Source organism: Cheilinus undulatus, linkage group 22 (genome assembly GCF_018320785.1).
Source record: "Cheilinus undulatus linkage group 22, ASM1832078v1, whole genome shotgun sequence".
NCBI classification, from domain to species: Eukaryota; Metazoa; Chordata; class Actinopteri; order Labriformes; family Labridae; genus Cheilinus; species Cheilinus undulatus.
This window is the reverse complement of record NC_054886.1, coordinates 25,895,114-25,921,555: the sequence shown is the minus strand read 5'-3', so window position 1 is coordinate 25,921,555 and position 26,442 is coordinate 25,895,114. Positions and strand designations below refer to the sequence as shown.

Here is a 26,442-nt window from a genome sequence, read left to right as displayed (position 1 = left end):
TAATACCATAACATATACGTATATATTGTCTGTGGTTCAGAAGAAATAATACTTTCAGGAAAGTTTTACACCATTCATCGTAGTAAAATAATGCTAGATCTTTGCTCTGTTTAACAGCACTTAGCAAATACTTTAAAAAAATTAAATTCAATAATTTCATTCTAAACTGTTCAAGTTTGACTCAAATCTTTCTAACATTTGTACTCTAAGTTTCTACTTTAAAATAAAGTTAATGGTGGAGAAATGTCAAACATTGAGATTCACTACACTGACTCCACAGCTTTAACTTTTGTAAAAACTTGAAATCAAACATGCAAATGGACAGGAGCAGCTTTAAGAGTTCATTTTAACAAATAAAAAAACAAGAAGAGTGATCAAAGCATTTATTATTGCATAATTGTGCTCATCTATAACAACCTTCAACAATATGTACATTTTCATGTGTGCATTTTTAGTCAGTTTAAGCTGATTATATCATATATAGTACAGATATAAAATCAAGGAGTGCAAACTTAAGGTTTGTTTTATATATATTACATTTTTCTGTACATTTTCTGAACATTAACAAGGCACATGGACATTACATGTAAACAGTACAGGTTCCTGAGTCCTTCAGTTTTACCAGTATAACCATCACCAACTTCAGGCTGCTTGTTTATAAGAAATAGCTGGTCTAACTGCAGAGGAATGAGCTGGTGTGTCATGTAGACAGTAATAATCAAATTTTACTAATATTTCTGAGTAACATTTTGTCCCTGCTGTTGAAGTGTTGCTTGGGAACAAATGTAAAGATGTAGGTTTTTTGATTCTACTTCAGGACTACACACGGGGTTCACGATTTACCAGGGAAGACCGTGATCTGGAGTCTGATCACAGGGAATTTTTAGGTTCACAGCAGAAGAAACCATGACTATGTAGCTTGGTAAGAAGTGCTGAAAACCCAGAGTTAACCCAGATACTCCATCACCAACCACAAATCCTGCTTTGCAGTGAAAGCATGATTATATACTCTGGGATAAATTAGCATTAGCACAGATCTAATATAAATTAGCAGTTGTGGATAATGATCCATTTCATTGAATATATACAGTCTTGGATAGTATTGCATTATTTTAACTCATCCAACAACCATATACTGATGCCAAAATTTCATAATATCCTGCATTTCCACTGCCCTGAGTGTGCATAAAATGTGACATTAACCATTAAAGAACTGCACATGCTCCCTTAAGGCTCATCAGCTTTGCATATGAAGTAAGTTGAGGGTTTGCTTAGCAAATACATTATTTGTAATATTTGATCATTGCTCTGCTTATGACAAAACATGTCAATTATTTTTTAGTGATATGGATGAAAATTGATCATTCTGCTAAACAATCCAGTCCAATTTCACAACATTATAGAGCTTGGTTTTTCCAGGGAAGACAGACTAGAGCACCATGCTGTTTTTTTTAATAAATGTTTCCTATCAGTGAAATTTGATCAAAAAGGGTTTTCCTTGTTGCGTTTCAATCACTTGTACAGGCTGAGCTCCGGGCTGTGGTACAGACACATATAAGAATCACAGAGAAGGCGCCGGGCCGACTCTTGTAGGGACGCTGTATCCACTCTACTCAGCTCCTCCTCTGATAGGCTGAGGAAGCGTCCCACCTCTGGACACGCCCTCACCTGAGGGATGTTGAAGCCGTTCTCTCCACCTGTGTGAGATCACACACACATGAGCACGGGAGTAGAGGTTAATCCAGAAACAGAAATCTTCATCAGTGTGTCTCTCACCTTCTCGGTCGGCCATGCTGTCGAAGAACAGCCAGTCCGTGTGGAGCGGGCCGTGTTTGACAAAGCTGACGTAGTGGCTCGTCTCGATGCACGTCACGGCGAAGAGGGACATCCGCTGTCGGGTGCAGTGCAGAGGGCCGGTCCATGATCCTTCAGGGATGGAGACCTTCACAGGTCTGTGGGACGCTCGCTTCTTGTGACTGTGGACCTGAAGATGGATGGACAGTTAATAGAGAATGGAGAGTGTGAAATCTCCATGATTTTCATTAATTTGTTTAAAACAGTTAATACTGGTATTTGGCCATCTGTCTGGCAGTATACATTTACAGGTCATTTCCACCGAGAAGTCCGGTTCAGCTTGGTGCATTGCCTGGGGTCCTATTGGTTTTATGGTACTTGATGTCAGTGTCTTGCCTGCATCCTGATGATGTCCATGATGTCTTAGTGTAGTATGGTTTGATGTCTGCACCCCAATTGATGTCTGTGATGTCTTAGTTTGCATGGCATCACATGACGTATGGGTTTTGATGTATTTTGATGTTGAAATATTATCTCGACCATATTTTTGGTTAGATTCTTTAAGTGTTTGGATTCTGCTGATGTTGTCTGAGTCACGTTTCTGTCTTCTTGTCTTTTCTTTGGGTTTGTTGCTTTGTTCTTCAGTTTGCTTCTGCACATGTCGAAGCACTTTGTAAACCCATGTTTTTAAAAGTGCTATACAAATAAAGTTATTACTATTATTATTACAACAATAAGGGATTGCACTGACGTCATGTCAGCACGACATGACTGCTCGGTTCTGGGCTGCAAAACATGGAAGTCTCTGTGAGGAGTGGGTGAACGGGAGAAAACCAGACTAATATCTGCTTAAATCAGGGATATTTGGGCTCAACAGAGATCCACACTGTTTCTTAGTCCCTGGATATTGATATGTGGGCACAAATCTAGTTTCCTGACTTTTACCTGGGCCTGATTTTAGTACACAAAGCAGAAGCTGAAGGCACACATCAGCCTGGTCTATCCATGATGGATGTGAAACTAAACCAATGCTGAAGTTTCATGTACGACGCTTAAGATCAATTAAACCAGTTCAACCTTTCCTTTTTTCTAATGTGACAAATAATCATGATACAGCACTGACTTTACATATAACCCCCAAGGCGATGTAAAACTGCAGTTCCATCCATGGCCACTTGAGGGCAGCTCCAAAAGTAAGGCCACTTCTGAAGAGGTCATATACTGTAGAGTAGAGCAGCACTGAGTCTTTAATAAAGATTTCAACATTGTGTCCTATGACAAAATGAATCTGGAAGTCCTTCACTGGTGAATTAGAATTTGACTGAATGAAGCTCAAAATAAATTGAAAACAAAAAAGGGGCGAAAATGGAAAAAAAAAAATGGAAGTTTATTTTTGTTTGGGTCTGAAGTAAAGGACAGCAGACTTTTAGAAAGATAAAAGTGGCAGATCTCTCTTTGACCTGCTCATATGTATTTTCTATTTGATTCACTTAGAGTCCAACTTTAAACTTGACATCCAAAGCACAAGCAGGAGAAATATTATTGGCATGGATGTAAAAAAAACAACCCCTCACATATCATTAGAGTGTGATTCAAAATCTATCCAATTTCTAGTTGCTTAGGGGGTCTTAATTCTTCATTTTGATCCTCAAAAATTAGCCCCCACTCTTATTAAAGTCCATGAAGTTGAGGTTCTCCTTTTTGTTTACTTCTCTTTTCTGTGATGTTCCTCAAGGATCTATTCTGGGCCCTCTACTATTTACCATAAATATTACTCTTGTAGCCAATCATGCATAGACACAATACTGATATCAATACATCACAGATGACACATTTCTCAAAACCCCTAATTTATCATATATTCTGCCAACTGATACTTGAAATTTTCCAACAGCTTACAAACTTCAGGAACCCCCCTTTCATTAGGCTGGTGATGGGCCTGGTCTATCATACTTACGGTGTTATCAGGGAAGGGGTGTCCAAACTTTGGTTGGCCACATATGAAAATATATATAAGGATGGTGGGTCCACTTTCATATGCCTCACCTTGAGGATAGTACAGTTAGTAAAAACTAGTCTTATGATGGTTAAGATATGCTAAATAATTAGGTATGCTTTAATGGCTAGTTAATGGCTGACAAGGCATCATTTTAAGGATTTTAGGGAGGCAAATCAGATTTTAGGGGGCCTGGTCGGCCCTGTCTATTACTGGTTCTGCCCCTTAAACACCATCAGTACTGCGATTAGCCTTTGTAATTCATCAGGGCATTATAAATCAAAACATTGTTATTATTTTGGTTGCCAGTATGTTTTCCATTTACAGCACCGTCTACATTTCATCACAATCAATAAATTCTTCTTGTCAAAATGTTTGTTTACAGAATTAACATGGCAGCACTGCCACTGAAGTTCTACACAGTCGAGCACAAGCTTCATGTTCAAATGTGGGCCATATTTCATTTAATGTTTAGAATTTGCTGAGGGCCAATCAAAAATGGACTGTGGGCCGCGTTTGGCCCCCAGGCCATAGTTTGGACACCCCTGTATTAGGGTGCCTGCACTCAAAGTTTGTGTGTTTAGAATTTGGAGATTATTCTGTAAGGCTAACAATAAGAGCAACTTTTGTAATTCTTTAATGCGATTTGTCTGATTTTTGGCAAAGGTACGTCAGAGGGCTGGGTGCAGAATGCACCCCTCCACTGGTGCAGGATGTGGGCAACACCCCATAGATTTCTCATCTATGGGACTTTGCCCACATAGATGTTCGTATATCCCATGCTACAGACATGTGAAACATAAAAATCAGGAATTTCAGCCTACCATCTCAGAGTAATTCACATCTTGGTACCTGTGTGTTGCATGTGTGGCAGTATTGCTTGAGATGACCAGGAGTTATATCAGGATCTTCATAACACTGGAGACACTCCCACTCAGCTAAAGCCTGGCAGATACTGCACTGTCTCAGAGCTAGAGAAACAAGAGACAAAAACATGCTCTATATCAAGTATGCATATTACAAAAATCAACTTAATCGGCTCTAAAATGCAAATGTCGTCTTCAAGTTTGTCTTACTGTCGTCCAGCAGGTCAGTGATGTCCAGACTCTGAGTGGGTAGGATGGCGTCAAACATCTTGAAGTCTTTTCCAAACCTTGGCATGAGCAGAAGCAGGCAGGACGGAGCCTGTTGGAGCAATAAATACACATGATAGTTCATGATGCTTTAACCTGAAGTATCTTGGCTGGAAAAACTGGACTTTGCTTTTGTTACCTCGACAAACTTGAGGCCAGCATGGAGAAAAGAGGACTCCAGCAGTGCCTGGACGGTGGCGACGCGAATGCGACCAGATGAAGGGGAGGAAATAGGGAGGGGTGAGTGAATGGGGGAGAGGGGTAAGGGGGAGGTGGGGGAAGAGGGAAGTGTTGGTGGGAAGAGCTGGTAGAGGTGGCACTCCTGAGGCTGCTGGGTCATTGACCTGAAAGTGGACAGAAATAGAATAGAAATGCGGAGTCTGTGTTGATAATTTTATGAGGGAGGTATTTAAAAATGAAGTCATAGACTATGGAGGTCAGCTAAACCATGGTCCTCTATAGAGTTAAACTGTGATATTCACATTTTATTTTTTACCTGAATAATAACCACTCTTTCAAAGAAAAAAAATCCCTCATTTATGTATGCTGTAGTGCAAATAAAGCTTTTTTATTCAAATGTAAATGCTTTTCATGAAACAGAATTACCTTTCTGTTGGTCATGTTAACAATGTGGATGGGCATTTTGAACTAAACCATGTGGAAAGTAACGTCAGACTTTGCCATGATGTGCACAAATGTCAGGATGCCAGAACATAAAGCAGAAAAAACGGACACAACTTCAATGGAGAATATTTACATAATTGTGAAAAGAGGCAAAAAGTTGAGGAAAAAATGGCAAAAATGGGTCCAAATTAGCAAACAAATGGCAAAAAGGGGTAAAAGGTGGAAAAAAAATGGACTAAGAAATGGGTTGAAATTGGCTAAACCATCACAAATATGCAAAAGTAGCAAAAACTAGATTAAAGAAAAGAAGTGGCAAGTGGTAGATAAGTGACAAAGATGGACAAAAAGAGCAGCAAAAATTTGTAAAAAGCTGCAAAAATGGGTTAAAAGTGGTAAAGCAGAGGCAAAAAATGGGAAAACAGTGGCAAAAATGCACAGAAGTTGGCAAAATAGTGGCAAAAACGGGGGGAAATGGCAAAAATGGTTTAAAGTGGCAAGAATTGGCAAAACAGTGACAAAAAATGGTTAAAATAGGCAATAAAGTTTCATAAAAAGGGCAGCAAACACCCAAAATGGTTTGAAAGGTGCAAAAACAAAGGAGGAAAATGGCAAAAATTGGCTTAAAGTGGTAAGAATGTGGAATAACACTTGCAAAAATGAGTTAAAATAGGTCAAAAGTATCACAAAAGGGCAGCAAACAGCAAAAGTGAGAAAAGATGCAAAACGAGGGCAGAAAACACAAAAAATGTGTTTAGGGTGGTTAAATGGTGGAAAAACAGTGGTAAAAAATTGCAAAATAGGGGCAAAAATGTACATGAAGAGGCAAAATGGTAGCAAAGTGGCAAAAGGGGGGGGCTGCAAAAATTGGTTTGAAGTGGCAAAAATTGGTAAAACAGTGACAAAAATGGGTTAAGAAAGGCAATCAAGTATCATAAAAGGGCAGCAAAGGGCAAAAATGGGCTAAAAGGTGTAAAAAAGGGCTTAAAAACACAAAAAAAGTGTTTAAAGTGGTAAAAAGGTGGAAAAAGGGTGTCAAAAATGGGTAAAATGCAGTTAAAAAAGTTTCAGAGAGGCAATAGTGGCATGAAAGGGCATAAAACCGCAAAAACAGGTTAAAAGTGGTAAAAAGCAGGAGCAAAACTTTGCAGAATTTAAGTTGAAAAGCAGTTTAAAAGCTGTACCAAAAAATATAATTCCAAACTCAGAACCCAGTAATAGTTTGAAAAACTTTTCCACTTTAAAATGAGGAAACTGTTAGCCAGTACGCTAGCACCAATGCTAATGATCCACATGCATTCATGCTATCATTGAATCACTGATGGGGAGGGCAAGGTCTCTGGGTTTTTCAGGGGCCTAGCCAATTCTGCAGGCCGCCCTGTCTAGACATAACATTGTATATTTCTTTGATTCCCCATGTTAGAAGCCTGCCAACAACACACCATCTGTTTTGTACCTTTAATTTGTTCAAATACAGATCTTAAGATTTAACTGCTAAAACTGTCAGACATTTAGATATCCGGGCTCTTTCACACATCTGTGGTGTGATCTCCATTTTCTCTGAGCAGGAGCACTAAATGTCAGTGTGTTATTTTCATCAAATCTACATCAGATTCAAATCATAGCAGCATCATCAGGAAATACCCAATATAAGCTAAACTGAAGTGAACTCTCACTGGTGTCAGGGACTTTTCAACCCTCGATAAATTAAAAACCATACTGGTATGTGTGTCAGTGAATCTGGTTCAACAATTAACATACGAAATGATGTGCTTATGGTCTGACTGTCCCACTTTGAGCGTGTGAAAACAATGAGGATGTTACCTGATCTTGAGGAGCGGCTCGACACGTAGGAGCTGGAAAAGCTTGTTGAGGAACTCTTCAGGATCTGGCGGACAGAGAAACAGCAGCATGGCGACATTCCTCCGTCATATCTCACAAACAAATGCCTGATAATGCTGAGAGAGTGAAGCAAACTTAAACGCTCACCTTTTTCCTGGCTGGTGAAGCCTTTGTCGCTGTTCTCAGCCTCCAGCAGTCGTCTTAAGGCCATTGTCTTACTGGCACACACGTAGCCATACCTGAGAAACACACACACATATGCAGGATATTTATCACTATTATACTTTAAATAAAGGAAACTATGGCTCTAATAACATGCCTAAAGAGGAAGACAAGTACTCAGACCCTGAAAACAGTTCAAAACAAGAAGACTTGCATTAAAAAGCTGAAGTTAAGGCAGTATAATAAGGCTGAGGCTGTGTTTTATCAAGGAGTGAAGGTTTACAAACCTTCTTAGGGGGTTGACAACTTCACATCGCAGCAGATCCTGAGCCTGGACAGAGTTCTGGTCTGTTTCAGGGTAAGAAGGCCAAAACAGCAGCCAGTCTGCCGAGCTGCAGCAGGAGAACAGACTATAGACACACAAAGGACACATGATAAGCAGCAGCACTTAAATATGAAACTGATAAGCCTAATAAAGTTGTATGTTTCTGGGGAACTAGAACATTTTTTTTGTTACAGTGCCTATAAAAAGTATTCCACTTGCATGTTTTAACCCTTTTATTGATTTGATAAAGCCATTACAGTCAAGATTATTTGGATTTTCCTATATTTTTCCACATTCTGAGAAGCATCCCCACAGCATGATGCTGCCACTTCTGTGCTTCACAGTGGGGATGGTGTGTTTGTGGTGATGTGTAGAGTTTGGTGTCCACCAAACATTATGCAATCACTTATTTCATAGCCAAATTATACTGATCGTGATTGATTTATAAAATCAATGAAGGAGAAAGCATCCAAAGGGTTAAATACTTTGAATAGGCACTGTATCTGTAGAAAGCATCAAAGTTTTACCTGAACAGCGTAGCATCCAGGTAACAGGAGTTGAGGTGACCCTGGATGCCTCTCTTCCAGCCCTCGTACAGATCTCTGGCCTCTTCCCCGTCCAGAGGAGGAGTGTGATCCTCGACGCGCTCGCTGCCCCAGTCAGCAAACGCTGTTAGCCCCACAAGAACAGAGGGTTGCTTTATAAAACCTTACAATACATTAGCTAAAGGGAGATTACAACCATTCTTCCTACCTATTGAGTTGCACCGCTCCACTTGATTGACAGGCGCCTCAGGGGCGGGAAACCTGGAGTCCCGCCTACAATTGCGGAGCTTCACAAACAGACCCTTGTTCGCCGGACAACGGAAGTGACGTTCGCCGAGGTAACTGCCGTCTGTTCCTGCAGAGAGCTCCTGGTCCTGAAATACAAGAGGAACTGTTCATTTAAAGACACGGCCTGTACCTTTAAAAGCTGAGCTACAGTTATAGCTCAGGTAGGATATTTGACTGGACTTCGTCCTTCTAATAAAAAAATGCACAGTTGAGAGTCAATTGAAAATACAGGCCAGTGGTTGTGCTTTTGCTGCATTAAAGGGATATTCTAGTATTCTTGAAGTTGGGTTGTATAAAGAGCAGGGAAAAGTAGAGGCCCTAGCCTCCAGAGATTTCAGTGAGCACTGCCCCTTCATACAGGACACACTTAAAGAAGCTAGGCTGTACAGTGCTACAGATGTACAGTTTCTCTGTGTGATTTAGTGAGTTTTAGGAAAAAAAATGGGCCAAAAAAATGTTGGCTCAAATGTCCGCTATGAACTTTCGGCTACATGCTAATCAGCTGGAGCACACAAAGGAACTTCTACAGATGAGGATTCAGCAGGAAGACCGAGAGAGGAGAGAAACTTTAGTGGGGCAGTTTACAAGAGAGATCCCGAATTACCTGGTGGTGTAAGTGTGTCACAAGTGGGACTTTACAACTCTTCTTCAGGACATTTCTGACCCTTCTCACAGACGCCTGCAGCCTGCATCACTCCCCATCCAGAGTTCCCCGTCTTATTAATGCAGGTGTTTCACGGACTTTCTTCAACTTTCCAGACATAACTTGGAAAATGGAAATTTGCCGTCCACGTACGTTTATGGCCAGTGCTTTATTCTGGCTAATAATTAGACGAACAGTCGGAATGATAGGTTTACTTTATGAAAACATTGTGTCAGCTGTTCAAGTGGAAAACTGAGCTGAAACAACTGGATTTAGTGTGGGTTTTTTTTGTTGTTGACCCTGTCGAAGCTTGCAGACTCAAGCAGCTGATCAGGAGATGATGGGGCGGAAGAACACATAACTGGACGTCACTTTGCAAAATAGTGCCAAACACAGAGGCGTTCTGGGTTTAACATCGGCCCTATTGACAAACATTAGCCATAAATAAATAATGTGGCATCTTTTTTAACTATATTTTGTAGAGTTTGAAGAATTCAGTTAAACAACTAAATATGTAACAAATAAAACTTGAACAACAAGCATCTTCTTACCAGTTCAATCCCCGCCACCGGCTCTGTAATCCCATTAATCCGTCCAATCCAGCGAATCACTCCAAAGAGAGGTGGGTCGTTCACCTCCACCATCGAACCCACCTCCAGCTCGCCCTCCTGCCCCGCCTCTCCGCCCTCCCCGTCAGTGCTATCCGGCGTCCTCTGCGGGGATGGAGGGCCGTATTCACCGTTGGTTTGCTGCAGCAAGTTGGTTCCTGTTGGTGACGTGGGGCTGATGGGTTTTGGAGGTGGGACAGGGGGAGGGGGTAGTTGTTTTTGGAGGGGTTTAGGTGGAGGCAGAGGTGGAGGTTTGACTGTTTGTTTGGTCGGGGGCATCAGGGCGACTTTAGGGGCAGAGGCGGGTGGGGAAGAAGGGATGGATTTAGGGACGGGAGGCAGGGAGGGTTTCAGGATGGATTTGGGGAGTTGAAGGAGGTTGTGACGGTGAGACTTAGACTCTGAAAGAGTAGAGAAAATTTGGTGTTGATTTGTTGGGATTTAAAATATCTACACAACTGAATCAGTCTATTACAACATTTATACAGCTTCTATTACGACTATGTATTAATATCTCCAACATACATTTGATCTGTTTGTTTTGTCATTTTTGGCATTAGTGTGAGCCTTTTTTAAACTTTGAAAACATCATTAAAACCTCTATCTGAAAACGTTTTGACAGGTAAAAGTGAAAAAAATAGAAACAAATCCCACTGGTCCAATTCCAATGGCCTACTTCTCTCTCATAGTTCTGGGCACGTGCATCGCCCTGTTTACATATCTCATTAATGATGCGTTTCTTGCATTTGAATGAGCGCACTTTTGTGCATGGGCCCCCACACTGCATTAACAATATGCCCTTAGTGACGACCTGATATCAGATTTCACTCGCCTGTTTCTTATGCAAACAACAGCCCAAACATCTCTTCTGTGGCTTGGTATCTCTGTGTGTCGTGTGCAGTGAAGCTGCTGTCCAAAGGAATGAATGGAGCTGAGTTAGCCACAAGCTATAAGGCTAGCAGTGTCTCTTGAACAGCTTTTCTTCATCAGACTGTCATAAAGATGCTTTTAAAGGGAAGGATGATATACTAGTTAGCATAGAAATCCATGGGGTGAAGTCAAAATGACAAGTCAAAATGATGAGATACAAGGGAGTCACGTGTTGTTTGTGTTTGGGTTCTGAGAGCAGCTTCCTGTCGACGAGACGGTTCTTTTTTCTGTTTTTGTTGTGTAAAGATATAAAAGACAGTAAAATGGTCCAAAATGAAGAGCCATTTAGTAGCCAAAAGAACAGAGACAAAACTCCCATCATGGAGAGGGAGGCTGGACAGAAAAATGAGACCATGCTTATGTTTACGGGCGCATCTCAAAAAATTAAAATATTAGAAAAAGTTCATTTTTTTCCCTGTGATTTAATTCAAGCAGTGAAACTTTCAAATATTTCAGACTCATATCATACAAAGATAAATATTTAAAGAATTTTTTTTGTTGAAATCTTGATGATTACAGCTTACAGCTAACAAAAATCATACATTCACTATCTCAAAATATAAAAAAACCTCAAAACATTATTCAAAAAAAGGCTTTATAATATACAAATGTCAACCTCCTGGAAAAGGATGCTCTTTTATGCACTCAGGACTTGGTTGGAGCTCCTTTTGCAAGAATTACCGAAACAATGCAACGTGGCATGCAGGCGATCAGCCCGTGGCACTGCTGGGGTGTTGTGAAGCCCAGATTGCTCTGATAGTCTTCAGCTCACTTATATTGTTGAGTCTGGTGTCCCTCATCTTCCTCTTGACAATAGCCAGGAGATTTTCTACAGGGTTCAGGTTAGACCAGTTGGCTGGCCAATCAAACACAGTAACACCATGGTCAGAAATCCAGTTTCTGGTAGTTTTGACTTCAATGTGGGCAGGTGCCAAGTCCTGCTGGACAAGGAAATCAGTGTCTCCAGAAAGCTTCCCAGCAGGTGAAACCATGAAGTGCTCTTAAATCTCCTGGTAGACTGGTGACAGGGTTGACTCTAGACTTGATAAAGACCAGTAGACCAACAGCAGCAGATGACATGGCACCTCAAACCATCGCTGACTGTGGAAACTGAAAACACTTGACTTCAAGCACCTTGGATTCTGGGCCTCTCTGATCTGCTAGACCAAAGGTCATTGACTACATTCATACAAGGGCCAGCTTTTTCCTAAACAGGCACTTTCTTTCAAATGTGCGTAATTTTCAGGCTCTAACAGTGAGATCAGTCCCTGTATTGCAGCCGGCCACAAGGGGCGATTGAGATATTTTAGTTGAATATTTCTGTGGCTGTCAGGTTGTCTGTCACTGGGTTTACACGCTATGTAATTATAAGTGGAAAAACCCAAGTGGGAAAATTGCACTCCCACAATGCCTGAAACTGAAAGTTGCCCCAGAAAACAGCAGATTTCCTGAAGAATGGACTGATAAATGTGTGTTTAAACATGCATCATATTTGCTAATAATGGCTGAGATTTTTTTCAGTCTCAGTAGTTTTCTGGAGTTGTTTTAATAGCTATAGGGAGTTTATTACAACATATGTTCTTCCCCTGCACATGTTCTGAATCTGATAGTGCTCTAGGAAGATGTGGCAGGGCCTGATGTGTTAGGTTTATATTTTTTCAGTGGGAGACATCTACACCCATCTAAACAGAAATAATTACAATATGAGTCATCTTGCCCTTTTATTAATCGTTAACATATATTCTAAAATAACTAGGCGAGGCTTGAGTCCAGCCTTGACATATCATCCAAAGGCCCTGATTATATATGTCTCTGATTAGCTGTGTGTTTTTAGAGAGAGAGGTTACCTGGGGAGATCTTGGAGGCTGGCAGTAGGATTCCATACTCAGGAGAAGGAATATGGCAGAGCTTCTCTGTCCTATGAAGCCCGTCCCAGTTACCAACAGGATGGTCCTGTGACACCAAATTAAAACATGAAGCTGCAGAAAAGACAGCTACACATGCAGAAAGAGTCTAACTAAACGAGGACTAAGGAATAACACTGAATAATTAAAACTTGATTGGACATCTTCATGTTTTTGTTACACTGACCAGAAGGACTCCGACGTACGACCCCGATGAGGACCGTCCTGGCAGGAGGCCACAGAATCGCACCTCCCCGCTGTACACGTTGTCCTCCAGTGGGAAAGACACACGCTGGCCGATATGGAAAGGTGGAGGTGAAGAAGAAGCTCTGATCTGGTTTTGAGCTGCGGGCGCCGAGTCTGTGGTCCGAGGCAGGATACCGAGACTGTGCGGCTGCGTGGGGCTGCTGGGACGGTGCTGGTGGAAACTGATGTGGCGACTGTGCTGCTGCTGCTGGTGGTGGTGGTTTGGGTGGTTGTTGTTGTTGATATGTTGCCCGTTGCTGGAGTGATTGTTGCTTGTACGGTGTTGGTGATGGTCTCGCTCACGCGGTCTTTCATCAGAGCCGCTGCCACGAGACCAGCGGCGGAGTCTGATGTGGCTGATGGGGACGAGGAGGCCGCAGGCTTCAGGACAGCTGAAGAGACGGTGACCTCTGAAGGTACCGTTACTCGCTCCTTTACCGACTGCTGAACCCTGAAGATGCATAGATAATTACAAAAAACTTAATTCAATGGTTCATACAAAATAAAAAAAATTTAATTAACTTGTTTCAGCTTTAGCTCATTTGGAGCTTAAAAGTGAGTCAAACCCTTGCTGGGTTCTGATGTTAGAAATATTTTCTCTTCTGCCATTTCTAACAAATTTTGGCTATTTTTCTCCCTTTTAGCCACTTTTGCTCCATTTTTGATGTTTTACAACCTTTATTGCTCCTCTTCTGCAATTTTAAACCCATGTAAGCCACTTTTTTGACCAATTTTTCAAATGTTGTGCAACTTCATGCACATTTTTTGCCACATCGTTTTGGCATTTATATCCCATTTATATCCCATTTTTGCTACTTCTCAACCCTTTTCTGTTGCTTTTCACCCATTGTTGCCACCTTTTGCCCATTATTCTGCCAGTTTTTACCCATATTGGCTGTTTATCGCCATTGTTAGCCCCTTTTTATCCATGTTGATGTTTTACACCCTTTATGGCCACTCTTTTGCCACTTTTCCACAATTTTTTCCAATGTTTTGCCACTTCAAGCCAATTTTTGCCACATTTTCCTGGCATTTATATCCCATTTCTGTTGCTTTTCACCCATTGTGGCCATTTTTTGTCCATTATTTTGTTTAGCCACTTTCACCCAATATTTGAGGTTTTACCATTTTCCTTGTTTGCCACTTCATATCCATATTGGCTTTTTTTCACCATTGTTAGTCACTTTTAATGTCTATTTTCTACACCCTTTATTGCCACTCTTCTGTCACTTTTGGACCATTTTCCCAATGTTTTGCCACTTCGTGCCCATTTTAGCCACATTTTTTGGGGCATTTATATGCCATTTTTATTAGTTTTTGCCCATTCAAGTCACTTTTCACTCAATTTCCCACTTCTTTTTGCCAGTTTATATCCATTTAGGCTGGTCATTGGACATTTTTGAGACTTAACACCTTTTTTTTAATTACTTTTTTTCTGATTAAGTAGTTATTTCCCATTAAAGTTGTCTCAGTTTTTCTGTATTATTTTTGGTATCCTGATGTTCGTGCTATGAAGTCTAATATTACTTTCCAAACGGTTTACTGCAGCCTGATCATCCACATTGTTAACATTACCAATAAAAAGATACATTTGTTGTTAAAAAAAAAAATCATGTTTTGTTGCTCCAACATGAGTCGTTATATGTCAGACTAAAAATAAACCCCCTTATGGGTGACCTTGACCCGACCACATGGCCATCATAGCCACCTCCAATGCTGAATGTTGTTTGGTCTATAAAGGCCTTATGAAAACTTGCTCCTACAAGTAAATAACTTTTCAAAATAAAAAACTTGCTTATCCAGCACATTTACATACTCCGACATGCTAATAACTTATTCCCACAACAGATTTACTTGCCATCACAAAATAACCATACCACGTCAATAACTTAAAAACTAGTGCTTGAAAAGGCCAAAACTTCTTCACATGCTCTGACTAAACTACTGATAACTTTTCCACACAAGAACATGATCATGATTTGTTCCCACCGATCAATATCTGGTTATCTAAAAGTTACTAAACCTGTTCCTACAAGATGATAACTGGTTACATTTAAAAAGTTTATTTGGCTCAGGTTTTCTTCCAATCCTTATACTTACGTGGGAGGCTACAAAGGCTTTACTCGTGTCTCTGATTAATATTTACCTTCAGCTGAACTCCAAACAGCACAGTGCTGCTTCCTCTGGACGGCGACCCGATGTATTTCAGCTCTGCCTCAGCCAGCTCATCCTGCTGGCCTATTACAACCCACAGCGGGGCATCGAGAGGCAAAGAAAGCAACTGCTGCAGCTTCCCTGGATTGTCTGAAGAAACAAAAACAACGACATGATGGAAACTTCCAGCAAGGGGGAGGCTTAAGTATTACTTCTGGTTTCGATATCACTCGTGAATGTGTCACAAATGTTCCAGTCTTTATCATCGCCACCAGTTATAATCATGGCCAGAATAATCATGGTTGCTTTCATTCTACTCTGTACTCATCCTCACCCACTACTGGTCCTATGTTAAAATGGACTGTTTGTATCTCTCTGACGCTTTTCAGTGTCTTACTCAGAAGTTTGAGGCGGGCTTCAGGATCAGTTACAGGCTCCAGCACACCATAGAAGGTTGTCGGTACTTCATACAGGAACTTCCTCTCTAGTTTTACCATAGCATTGTTGTCCAACACCTGTGGGTAAAAATAAAATGATATTAGGGGAAATTCACAAGGACTACATGGTCAAAAAGGCACTGAAAAAAGTGGGAACTACATACTCTTTTAATTTAATTCATAGAAAGATTGTTCAGTGGCTCTAAACATTTATGTATTTATTTTTCTGGTCAAAATTCAATCACTGTTTTTATGGATTTCACACTGTTCAAAGTTGCATGGCATGTAAATAAACAATCCTTTTTATATGGAATTTTATTTGAACCTTCTAAAACCTTGCATGTACACATGAGGAAATTACATTTTGGCATTTTTTCAAAACAGACATAATTTCTGCGACTATAATTTTGAGATAATTGTCCAGAATGTCCCATTCAAGTTGAAATTGTCGGAAATGTTGAGAAAATTGGCAACGAATTTTGGGGGGAATTTACATGGAAATTTTATAGGATTTATTTGGATATTTGGGGAAATTAGCTTGAAAATTTTCAAGTATTTACACAGAAATGTAAAGGATATGTTTGAATATTTTAGTGAGTAAATTTGAGGGCAAGTTGATTTGAAATGTCTGCCATTTCCAAGGATATTAGGGAAATCAATTCATTTGGCAAGTTATATTTTTTTTTTTTGTAATTTTGGGCAACTTTTTTATGTTTCTGGCACTTTTTGGAAGTGTATTTTTATGGAAGTTTGTGGAATGAATTTGTAAAATTTGGGGGGGATTTGATAAGACATTTTTTAAAGCCTTTATGATAAATAATATTGTAAAGTATCCTTAAAAAAGTTCAGAATTTTCAGGTAACTTCTTTGATATTTTGGGAACATTTTTCATGGATTTTTTAAAAGGAAGATTTCAGGAAATTTTTTGAATGTCTGTGGCATTTTTTGGAATTGTATTTTTATGAAAGTTTGTGGAATGTATTTGTAAAATTTGGGGGAATTTGATAAGAAATTTTAGGGTGAATTTACATTGAATTTGGGGGGGAATTTGCTTGAAAAGTTTCAGTAATTTAAATGGATTTTTAAAAATTTTAATTAGGCTTTATGATTAAAAAAAAAAGTAAAATATCCTTAAAAAGCTCAGAATTTTCACAGAAATTTCAGGTAACTTCTTTGATATTTTGGGAACATTTTTCATTGTTTTTGAAAGGAAAATTTCAGGCAATTATTTTAATTTTTCTGGCATTTTTTTGGAAGTGTATTTTACTGAAAATTTGGGGAATGTATTTGTAAAATTTGGGAGAATCTGATCAGAAATTTTAGGGCGAATTTGCCTTGAATTTGGGGGGAATTTGCTTGAAAAGTTTCAGGAATTTACATGGATTTTTCTCAATTTTTTATTAGGCTTTATGATTTATTTTTTTGTAAAGTATCATCTACATACCTCCATCCCTCTCTCAATGACTGACACCCCTTCTTACTGACTGAAGACCTCCAACGGCTGACCACCTGGCCAACGAAAAGCTAAAACATCTGCTCTAAAGCCGATCCAGTGCTGTATTTTTTTGCAGAAGCAGGACCTTCAAGAGGTTTGTAGACATTATTTTTGGTCAAACTTAATTCCTGCTCAAAGAAAAGGCTGAGCTTTTAAACTTGTAAGATCCTAATGATCCTAAATAAGTATGAGAAAATAAAAAAATATATTTCAAACAAAAGCTCAGGTCTCAGAAGTTAAATTAATGTTTGATGTAGATTAAATTATCTTAAAATTCCCTTTTTTGATAAACTAAATGCAAAATGATGGGTTAAATTACCCATTATAATTCTACCAAACCCACTGTAATGCAATCAATTTGCAAGTAATGAGTGCATAGATAATAAATACAAGTAAATTATACAACACAAAAGAAAAGCGACATATTTTTACATTGAGTTTACTCTAAAAGGCAAAAAGTATGTTTGATTATTATAATAAGGAATTTTTAAAGCTTTTAAAGCTGTAAGTGAGAATTAAGCCTTTATGAAGGAGACAGAAATTAATACTAAAGCATCTTTATTACCTACAAACAACAAGACTAATGGTAAAAATATAAATTGTTACTTTATTGTTTTTGTTGATGCGTTATAGTGCTGCCATGTGGTAGGCATCCAACTTTGACTCCAAGCTATTCACAACAGCCTTCTCAGACACTTTCCACTGAAAAGATTCTCAGTATGTGATACAATTGAAAACAGAAGGATTCAACTTTTTGTTGAATTAAAACTTATTTTGTAAATCCACAAAATAGACGACAAGTATTATGTCCACAGGGGTAGAAAAAAATAGGCTAGTAACAGGAGCTTTAAATAATCCCTTAATTCTGACAATTATGACACAGTCAGGTTTACTGTCTCCTTGTGTTGGGAAAAAAAATGCATCAATACCTTGACCCAAAGGAAGTCGCTTCTGCTCTTGCCTGAATCCTGCTCATGGCAGATGAACCCCCGCTGAAGCCGAATGGTACCGTCCAGCTCGTCCTGCAGCTTCAGGTCGGTCGCGATCAAAAACGTTTTGGGGGGGCGCCGCTTCCTGCTTTGCTCATGAGCCCCTGACATCTTTAGTCGTACTTTTTATGTTGCTTGTTCACGGAGGGATACACAACATCATTTCCGTCAAATTAAGTGATGAAATTAATCAAAAACACGCGACAGGAGGGACCGAAGAGTGCCCGTCCACCTTACGTAAAGGTAACTCCAGGTAGCGACGGTCGAGAAACTTTCTTCATTCATATTCAAACGGAAGGACATCTGTAAAAACCGCACAAGAACACTGCTGCCATGCTAACGACCAACGAGCTTAGCCTCTGTAGGCGTTTATCAAACAAATACTCACCAACTACATCAACTCACACCGTCAACGTTTCCCTTCGCGTTTAAAGAAGCTACGCTTCAATAACAAACCTCACCGCGGAGCAGGAAGCGCAGTGACTGACATCAGCGGGAGCCAATAGCAAGTGAGGAAAGTTTGGCAGGGGAGCGATTCCAGCCAATCAGAGCGCATGTGGGAATTACAGCGAATGGGGGGAAATTCCACCGCTCTTGACAGACGAGGTAATAAGCACGAACCAATCTAGCATACATAAACACACAGATGGTTGTACTTTTTTATTTGGTTTATAAATAAAACATATAAAAATACTCCCTTTATTCACGGGACAAACTCGTGCTCTTTTTTGCATTCACGTCATCCCTCAGAAACAAAACAGGACAACTATTCTGTGCAGTTTCGAAGCTGTAATGCAGAACTTCATTTCAAAATAAAATCATTTAAGAAAGTGCAACTTCAAACATGTTATTTGACTTTTCATGGCACATAATCTCAGTATGCAAGGAGATAAGCGTCAAAGCAAATGTGATAAATTAAATTAAGGACAGAAATAGTACATTTTTCCAGGCTTTCTTCTCCTTTTGGTCATTGAAACCTAAAACAAAGCTCATCTGACCTTTACCCATTAAAAAATGTGTAATGTCAGAGTGAATTACCCTGGTTGCTTCGTTTTTATCTTTTTTCAAAGGTAGAGTATTGGTTAAATACAAGACAAGACAAGACAATGGGAAAATAAAAGTACAGTTCAAGTCTAGTGTTCAGTAGTGTACCATCAAAACTTCAGTTTCTCCAACAACTTTTTGGGATTTTGTCAGTAAAAGTAAAATTGACAAAACATGTTTTAAGTGCACAACTGCCCCATTCTCTTAAAACATTCTTTAGTCTGTCATGGGCTAATATGAATTATTGCACGTCATAAAAAAAGGCCAAAATGTTTTGTTTTAGAGGAACAAAAATGGAGTAAAGTAAAAGTAAAATGTAAACTTTAAATACGATCATTTCAACAGTTAAAAATGCCATTTCTTGCTTCTTAAAATACACTTCATAAACCCACATAACCTCTGGTAGAGCTAAGACAAATCTGTTATTTTTTAATAAATTAAATAAACATCTCAGAGCTGTGTGGTAGTGCAGTGGTTAGTGCATGCTGCCTCACTACAAGAAGGTTCCTGGTTCAAATCCTTGTTGTATGTGGACTTTCATGTTCTCCCCGGTTCCTCCGGCTTCCTCCCACAGACCTAACCATACTTGTTAGGTTATTGATGACTTGTTTTGTCTCTGTGGCTAACTAGTGACCGGTCCAGGGTGCCTCTCATTCAGTGACAGCTGGGTTCAACTGCAGCTCCCCGCGACCCCGCACGGGTAAAGCAGTATAGACAAGGATGAAGAAAAACACTTGTGATTTGTGCCTCAGTTCGACAAACATAATTCAGACGTGTGATGGGGAGTGCAGCTTCACAGGATGACCCTGCTACAGTACAGATAATTTGCATTACAGCTGCCATTAAATACTCCACAGGTGGAAAGCTCCTTCATTTAACCCTGTTTCAGGATGTTAATTACTGTCTCATCCTTAAGACAAGTGCATCTCCTTTAGTGATGTTGCAACAGCAGAGTCAGTGCAAATAAACATGGTCATTATAAAGTCACTGGGCGTCCAAGTGGACTAAAGACCGGTTAGTCCTAAAAGGTCCTGAGACTGAGCCATTCAGTCCAGGCACATGAAAACAAACACCAATGTGAAGTTTGTACACAAGTCTGTGTGATGTTCAGTATCAAACAAAGGAGGTCAGAACTGAGGAGATGATTGGTCCGTGTTAACGAAGTAGGTGGTGAGATCTCCTTTCCCCTTGACGTGGACGACTCCCCTGACAGTGACGCTGTGTCCCACGCTCTCCACCATCCGTGCTGTCTCCTCTGTCACCTGGGAGCAGAAGATACACAAAGGAAGGAATGAGGGGATTTAGTCACCAGTTATTTATCGATTAATATCTGACATAACAAGACTACAGAAGACACAAGAAATGTGGTATTCCAAAAGCCTGACATGGGTCCACCACAATGAAACAATTAAGATCGATGTCGGTTTTTGACTGCTATGTATCACGTTTTTGTGGGTCTATGGGAGAGGGTGTTCAGCTTTTCCTAGATAAAAGTAGGGGGGAGAGACAGCAGAGCTACCCTGAGAGTAACTGCTGTTAGCATTAAGCAAGCATACCATTCATCAGAACATTTGGATAGACTACAGTAAAAACACGATATCTTTTTCTTTTTTCCAGTTGTTATTTAGTCCAACTCCACCTCCCACCATCATATCTTTTCGGAGAATCGATCAGGTACCTCTGTATAGTCTGTCTGCACATGTCTGTCAGTCGAGTCACAGCACAGATTTATGGCTCTGTGGTCGCCTAATTGGACACAGGGATCCTCGCAACAGACAGAAAGATTGTTTTGTCAAACGCACTCAGATTGTAAACCTTGAGGGTGAAATTTGGAGAACTTCACTTGTCCAGCTCAAACTGTTAAAGCCTCAAATGTCCTAAAAACATAAACTTTGGAAAATGTTTTGCAAATTAAGTTTGGGAATTTTTAACAACAGTAAGTTGTAGCATAATTTTATTATTTTCTAATTACAGGCTTGAAAGACAATGAAACATCTTTTCAGTGAGACCTTGCACATTGCGCACATATTTTTTCTTGCTTGTTATGGATGTATTTTTTTTTTTTTTATCAGTTGCTTTTTTTGCAAATAAAACAGAATACAGTTTTTGAACAAGATTTTGAAACTGAGACATTTTACCTTTTCATGAAAAATATTAGCTTATTTTGAATTTGGTGACAGCAACACCTCTAAAAAAAGTAGGGATGAGGCATCAAAAGGCTGAAGAAATGAGTGGTACTAATGGAAAATAGCTGGAGGACCATTTTGCAACTAATTAGGTTAATTGGCAACAAGATCAGTAACATGACTGGGTATAAGAGGAGCGTTTTAGAGAGGCAGGGTCTTTCACAAGTAAATTTAGGCAAAGCTTCACCAATCTGGACATTCCTCAATGTAAAATCCTGAAAAGTTTGATTATCCCATCATCTACAGTGCAGAATATCACAAAATTCAGAGAATCTGGAGACAAAATAATAATAATAATAATAATAATAATAATAATAAGTTTATTTATATAACACCTTCAAAACAATGTTAGGAAGTGCTTAACATCATAAAATAAAATGCACACCAATTAAAAAAAAACAACATAATAAGGTAAAATTAGAAAAGAATATTAAAAACACTGAAGCACAAGAGCAAAGTTTTAGCAGCGTGAGATTAAAACTGTCAGGTTATACAAACAAAATGAAAGTAAACAGGAAACTATAAATTGGTGACAGGGTCTAAACAGATAATAAAACAATAAAACTATTAGCATAATACACCGAGGAGGGGTAAAACTATTAAAACATTTACTATAGAAAAGCCTCTGTGAGCATCTCTGTGAGCAAGGGACAAGGCTGAAGGTCAACATTTTTCCTTCCGCCACTCAGGTGGCACCACATTAAAACCAGGTATGAGTCTGTACCGGAAATTACTGCACAGCTCAGAAACACTTCCAGAAATCACTGTCAACACAGTTCACTGTGCTATCCACAAATGTAAGTTTAAGTTGTATTACACAAAGACAGAGCCATTTGCAAAATGATCCAGAAACAACAAAGCTCATTTAAAGAGGCTCATTGGAGTGAGGCTAAATGGAGGCTGTTCAAAAGTCTGCATCTCTGATGGTATGGGGTTACATTAGTGCCTACAGTGTGGGCAGCTTACACATCTGGAAAGACAATCAATACTGAGAAGTATTTAGAGTTTTTAGAACAACATATGCTCCAATCTAGACGTTGCCTTCAGGGAAGGCCTTGACTATTTCAGCAAGACAAAGCTAAACCACATACCACACCCATCACAACAGCATGGCTTCACAGGACAAGAATGTACTGAACATGGCCCCATTCCTACTTCTTTGAGACATGTTGCTGCCTTCAAATTCAAAATGAGTTAATATTTTTAATGGAATGGTAAAATGTCTCAGTTTCAGCATCTGATATGACATTATGTTCTATTGGGATAAAATTTGCTTTGCATTCTGTATCTATTAACATGTCACACAGCATCCTAACTTTTTTAGGAATAAGGGTTATAACAGTCTTTCACTGCTTCCCCTTATACACATGGGCATCTTTATTAGAAAAGTTATGATAACAAAGAGGGTGTAAAGTTGTAATTTTGCAGTTTTCTTGTTGTAACACAGTGAAGAGCATGTTTACCATGTTGGCCTTCTCTCACCTGTATCTTGTCTAACACTCCTGTGCTGTCCATCCTGCTGGCCACATTCACAGTGTTCCCCCAGATGTCATACTGAGGTTTATGAGCTCCTATTACTCCTGCAATCACAGGACCATGGTTTATTCCTGCAAAAACAATGAGAAAGGTCCGTTACTGGCCTAGAACTGAAAATTATTTTTCATAAAATCCCATCCAATGGTATTTAACCAACATTATCACAGGTGATATTTGATAAAAATTATGTTTTTTTTCTTTTAAATTTTGCCTTCTTTTATGTCAAACTTGACATTAAAAAATGTAATAGTGTATATATAACATTTTCAAGGTTTATATGGCAATATTTAAGAGCCAAGACTGATCACTTAAGGGATTATGCCTCTCATCATCAGTATAAATCTGGGACAGACTCACCAATCCTGAGTTTGAAGCTGTTGAAGGAGTGTGTGTTTATAAGCTCCAGTTTGTTCATCAGAGCAATGGCAAACTCCACCATGGAGCGCACATGACTGTAGGACATCTCAACTTTCTGTAGAGGGCGCCAGAGATCTAATTAATGAAGAGTGCTGGGCAGGTGTTTCCTTCAAAAATGTAGTGTAAATATTTCTAAAAACAGCAAACCTTTGTTTCGTCCCCTTGAGGTGACTGTGTGAGCCCAGCAGCAGCCATGTAGGTGCTGCCGATCGTCTTTATCTTCTCCACTGTGCAGAATTTTGGCTTGGACAGAAGCTGCAGACAAAGAGGAAGAAAAGTAGAGCCCAGTTAGAGGCAAATGTTCCATCAGTCCAACACATTATATCATCTTCTTCCTCATACCTCATCAAAGTCCGATATGATCTCGTTGAGGAAGCGGAGACACTCCAGCCCATCCCTGTTCGCGCTGCTCTCACTGTAAAACTCTTTGAACTGGGGCACCGAGGCGAACATCACACAAACACAGTCATATGACTGGCTGTACAAATCCTGAAACACAGTCAGTAAATGTGGGATTTATGTTAAAGAAAACTGGAACATTTTCAACAAAAAGTCAAACATGTTTGACCACTTTTTGTACATAATGTCCTAAATTAATCACTCAAACCATTACTTAAATGCTAACACTCGTTTCAAAGTCTAGTATTATTTTCTACTTTGAAATACTAGATTTCAAATACGGTAGGTTTAAAATAGAATTAAAATTAAATTATCATATAAACAGACACAAAATGAATTGGATAAATTGTGACAAAGAGGGCTAACTCATGGGTTTGATCTAATTTTGAGATCTGTTAAACCAGTGGTTCTTAACTGGGCTAGTCTTAGGAACCACTACAATCTCTTCATTCACAAATCCTGTCCAAAGTTTCAAAGTTTTCCTGACAGTTTGGATCTTAGGTGGAACAAAACACATGTCTGAAAAAAGACACAGCACAAAAAAACCCCACATTCAACCCATTTTCCCATGAAAAACATGCACATCTTCAGCAAATTTCCAAAGATCTTGAGGAATTACCTCATTGTAAGGGGAAAAGCAGCTTTGTTGTGCCAAGAAAAGGAGATAAATGAGTTGAAATGTTGAGAAAACATTGAAAGTTACTCATTATTCTGGTAAAACTAAGTAAAATGAAAAGTATTGATGTTTGTCCACGAAGGGCTTTATAAACTTTTGCCACCATTTATTTTTTAAGATTTTATTTTGTGCCTTTATTACATAGAGGAGGACAGTGTTTAGACTCGAAAACAGGGATGAGAGAGTGGGGGAGAGACATGCGGCAAAGGGGCACAGGGGCACACATATATTCATAAAGGTCTTCAAATCATTCTGTAAGGGATCCCACAGTTTGACTCCAACCACATAAATACATCTCTGATTTTAAGTCATTTGTGCAAACTGATGCATGCTCTCTTATGCCTTCTCTCTGTCATAGGTGTGATTTATAAAGATTAAAAAAATTAGAAAGTGAGGAAACAGTGATGAAAACACACACACTAGACTGTGAGACCATATGTCATATATGGAGGGAAAAACAAATATGGCCCAGGCTGGCAGTATCACTTTTTTAAAGGAGATATTTTTAAGACTTGTTGATAGAGGAGGAGGACAGTGGATAGCATCAGAAACAGGGATGAGAAAATGGGGGAAGAGACCTGAACCTGAGCCACCACCCACATGGGTAGCAAACCACTAGGTCACCACTGCCCTTGGCAGTGCGACTTTTAAAAGCTTTTCTCCCCACTTAGGTTCATGCATCTAAAAAAAGTGGTTTACTGTTCAGTAAATAAACACTCAAACGCTAGTTTGACTGAGAATTCTTCAGCTAGAGAAAACTGACAAGCTGATTGCAAAATGAGTCACAGACTGAGGGTGTGTACTTCACAACTGTCAACATTACTGTCAGCTGAGAGCTCAGCTATTGTACTGGAAGACAGCTGGAATGCAAACTCCACATGATGTAAACAGATAGTACTAACAGAGCCACACAGCTGTAGAGAAACGACACATTCAGGACTTTTAAAAACACAATTAAATCTTCATGTTTAGGCAGACAACCAAAACAGACCATGATGCATATTTTGGGTTTATGGTAATGAAAAAATATTTTTAAAAGCCACAGAATCAGTATTTTTGTGGTACTGTGCCTTCTCCGTCTTCCACTTAAGTTATGCCTGAAATTTCTTAGCTTTAAACCATTGCACATTGAGTCTCTTTAATTAGTTTACAGCAAATGCAAATACATCAACTGTTACCTATCAAAAGAAAATGGCTACTAGAGTAATAATCCCCCAGTATAATGGAGCACGTAATGTGTATGAGCATCTCTGGTGTGCTTTAATGAATTTACCTGGTTGCGGATAGCTTTGCCCATGAAAAACGAGGCAACATGAAGCGGCAGGACGTTCTGGAGGAGGAGCTTGTTGACGTTCTCCATGGTCTCCATCTCCTCTCTCTCTGCCATGAAACAACGCTCCAACAGAAAGTCTACACGACAACCCAGCTCGTCCTGAGAGAGAAAAAACAAACATCCTTGAATAAATGAGTTGAAATTTTCATTTTAACTTTATTTAAAGACAGAAGACACACTTGTACACACACACACCTGTCTGGCCAGAATGAGGCACACGATGTAGAAAATGACGAGCCAGACCCCAGACATGATCTGAGGGTCCTTCAGTACTCCTGGCCTGTAAGAAAACACAAAACAATCATATATTTACCACTTCACTCTCACATAATCCCGATGTCTAATCTGCTCTCTTTTTTCCTTCCATGGCATAACTCCTCACACAGGAGTGTCTTGTATCCCACAATAAATTGTGTCTGGACCCCCCTGGTCAGGCTTACTTCTAAAAAGAGCTCCTGAATAAAAGATGCTGATCTGAAACTCCAGACATGGAGCAACAATCTGAGCTCTGAGTGGACGACAAAAGGTCGGAATACAACACCTGAGCAGAGTGAGACGGAGCAAGTGATGACTGAAGATAACAGTGAATGAAAGTGGGAGAGTGGAAAATGGACTTCAGCAGGATCACTAAGAGACTGTGGGAGTGAGCAGGCGGCTAACAAGCATGAGTATTTGTATAAATCTATCTTAACAGTTTGACACATCTTATTTACAAAAGTTAATAATTTACCAGCATGTA

At 39.5% G+C, this 26,442-nt stretch overlaps 2 protein-coding genes across 5 annotated transcripts in view; both read right to left on the bottom strand.

Annotated features, from left to right (window-relative positions):
* Positions 1–368: 368 nt before the first annotated feature.
* Positions 369–18,567, bottom strand: si:cabz01101003.1 (ubiquitin carboxyl-terminal hydrolase CYLD). 3 transcript variants are annotated; one of them, XM_041779768.1, is made up of 17 exons: positions 18,501–18,561; positions 18,053–18,415; positions 15,589–15,706; positions 15,184–15,341; positions 12,979–13,488; positions 12,735–12,840; positions 9,901–10,358; positions 8,627–8,792; positions 8,401–8,542; positions 7,836–7,958; positions 7,534–7,625; positions 7,369–7,432; positions 5,063–5,267; positions 4,867–4,975; positions 4,643–4,761; positions 1,777–1,984; positions 369–1,697 (listed from the first exon to the last, which is right to left on the bottom strand). In XM_041779768.1, exons 2-17 carry the CDS (start codon positions 18,221–18,223, stop codon positions 1,513–1,515), a joined length of 2,934 nt encoding a protein of 977 aa, XP_041635702.1. In that variant the 5' UTR covers positions 18,224–18,415; positions 18,501–18,561; the 3' UTR covers positions 369–1,512. The 3 variants fall into 3 exon arrangements, with proteins under 3 accessions (XP_041635702.1, XP_041635701.1, XP_041635703.1); XM_041779767.1 differs by having other exon boundaries at positions 18,053–18,567; XM_041779769.1 differs by lacking the exon at positions 18,053–18,415 and having other exon boundaries at positions 18,501–18,549.
* Positions 18,568–18,773: 206 nt separating this feature from the next.
* LOC121504903 (adenylate cyclase type 2-like) overlaps positions 18,774–26,442 on the bottom strand; it is a 30,340-nt gene continuing 22,671 nt past the window's right edge. For both annotated transcript variants that reach the window (XM_041779998.1, XM_041779999.1), the window contains exons 20-26: positions 25,899–25,983; positions 25,644–25,802; positions 23,638–23,784; positions 23,443–23,550; positions 23,236–23,350; positions 22,825–22,949; positions 18,774–20,418 (exon numbers count right to left, since the gene is read on the bottom strand). In XM_041779998.1, the coding sequence (XP_041635932.1) occupies positions 20,284–20,418; positions 22,825–22,949; positions 23,236–23,350; positions 23,443–23,550; positions 23,638–23,784; positions 25,644–25,802; positions 25,899–25,983 (874 nt within the window). In that variant the 3' untranslated portion in view covers positions 18,774–20,283. The remainder of the gene's footprint in view (positions 20,419–22,824; positions 22,950–23,235; positions 23,351–23,442; positions 23,551–23,637; positions 23,785–25,643; positions 25,803–25,898; positions 25,984–26,442) is intronic.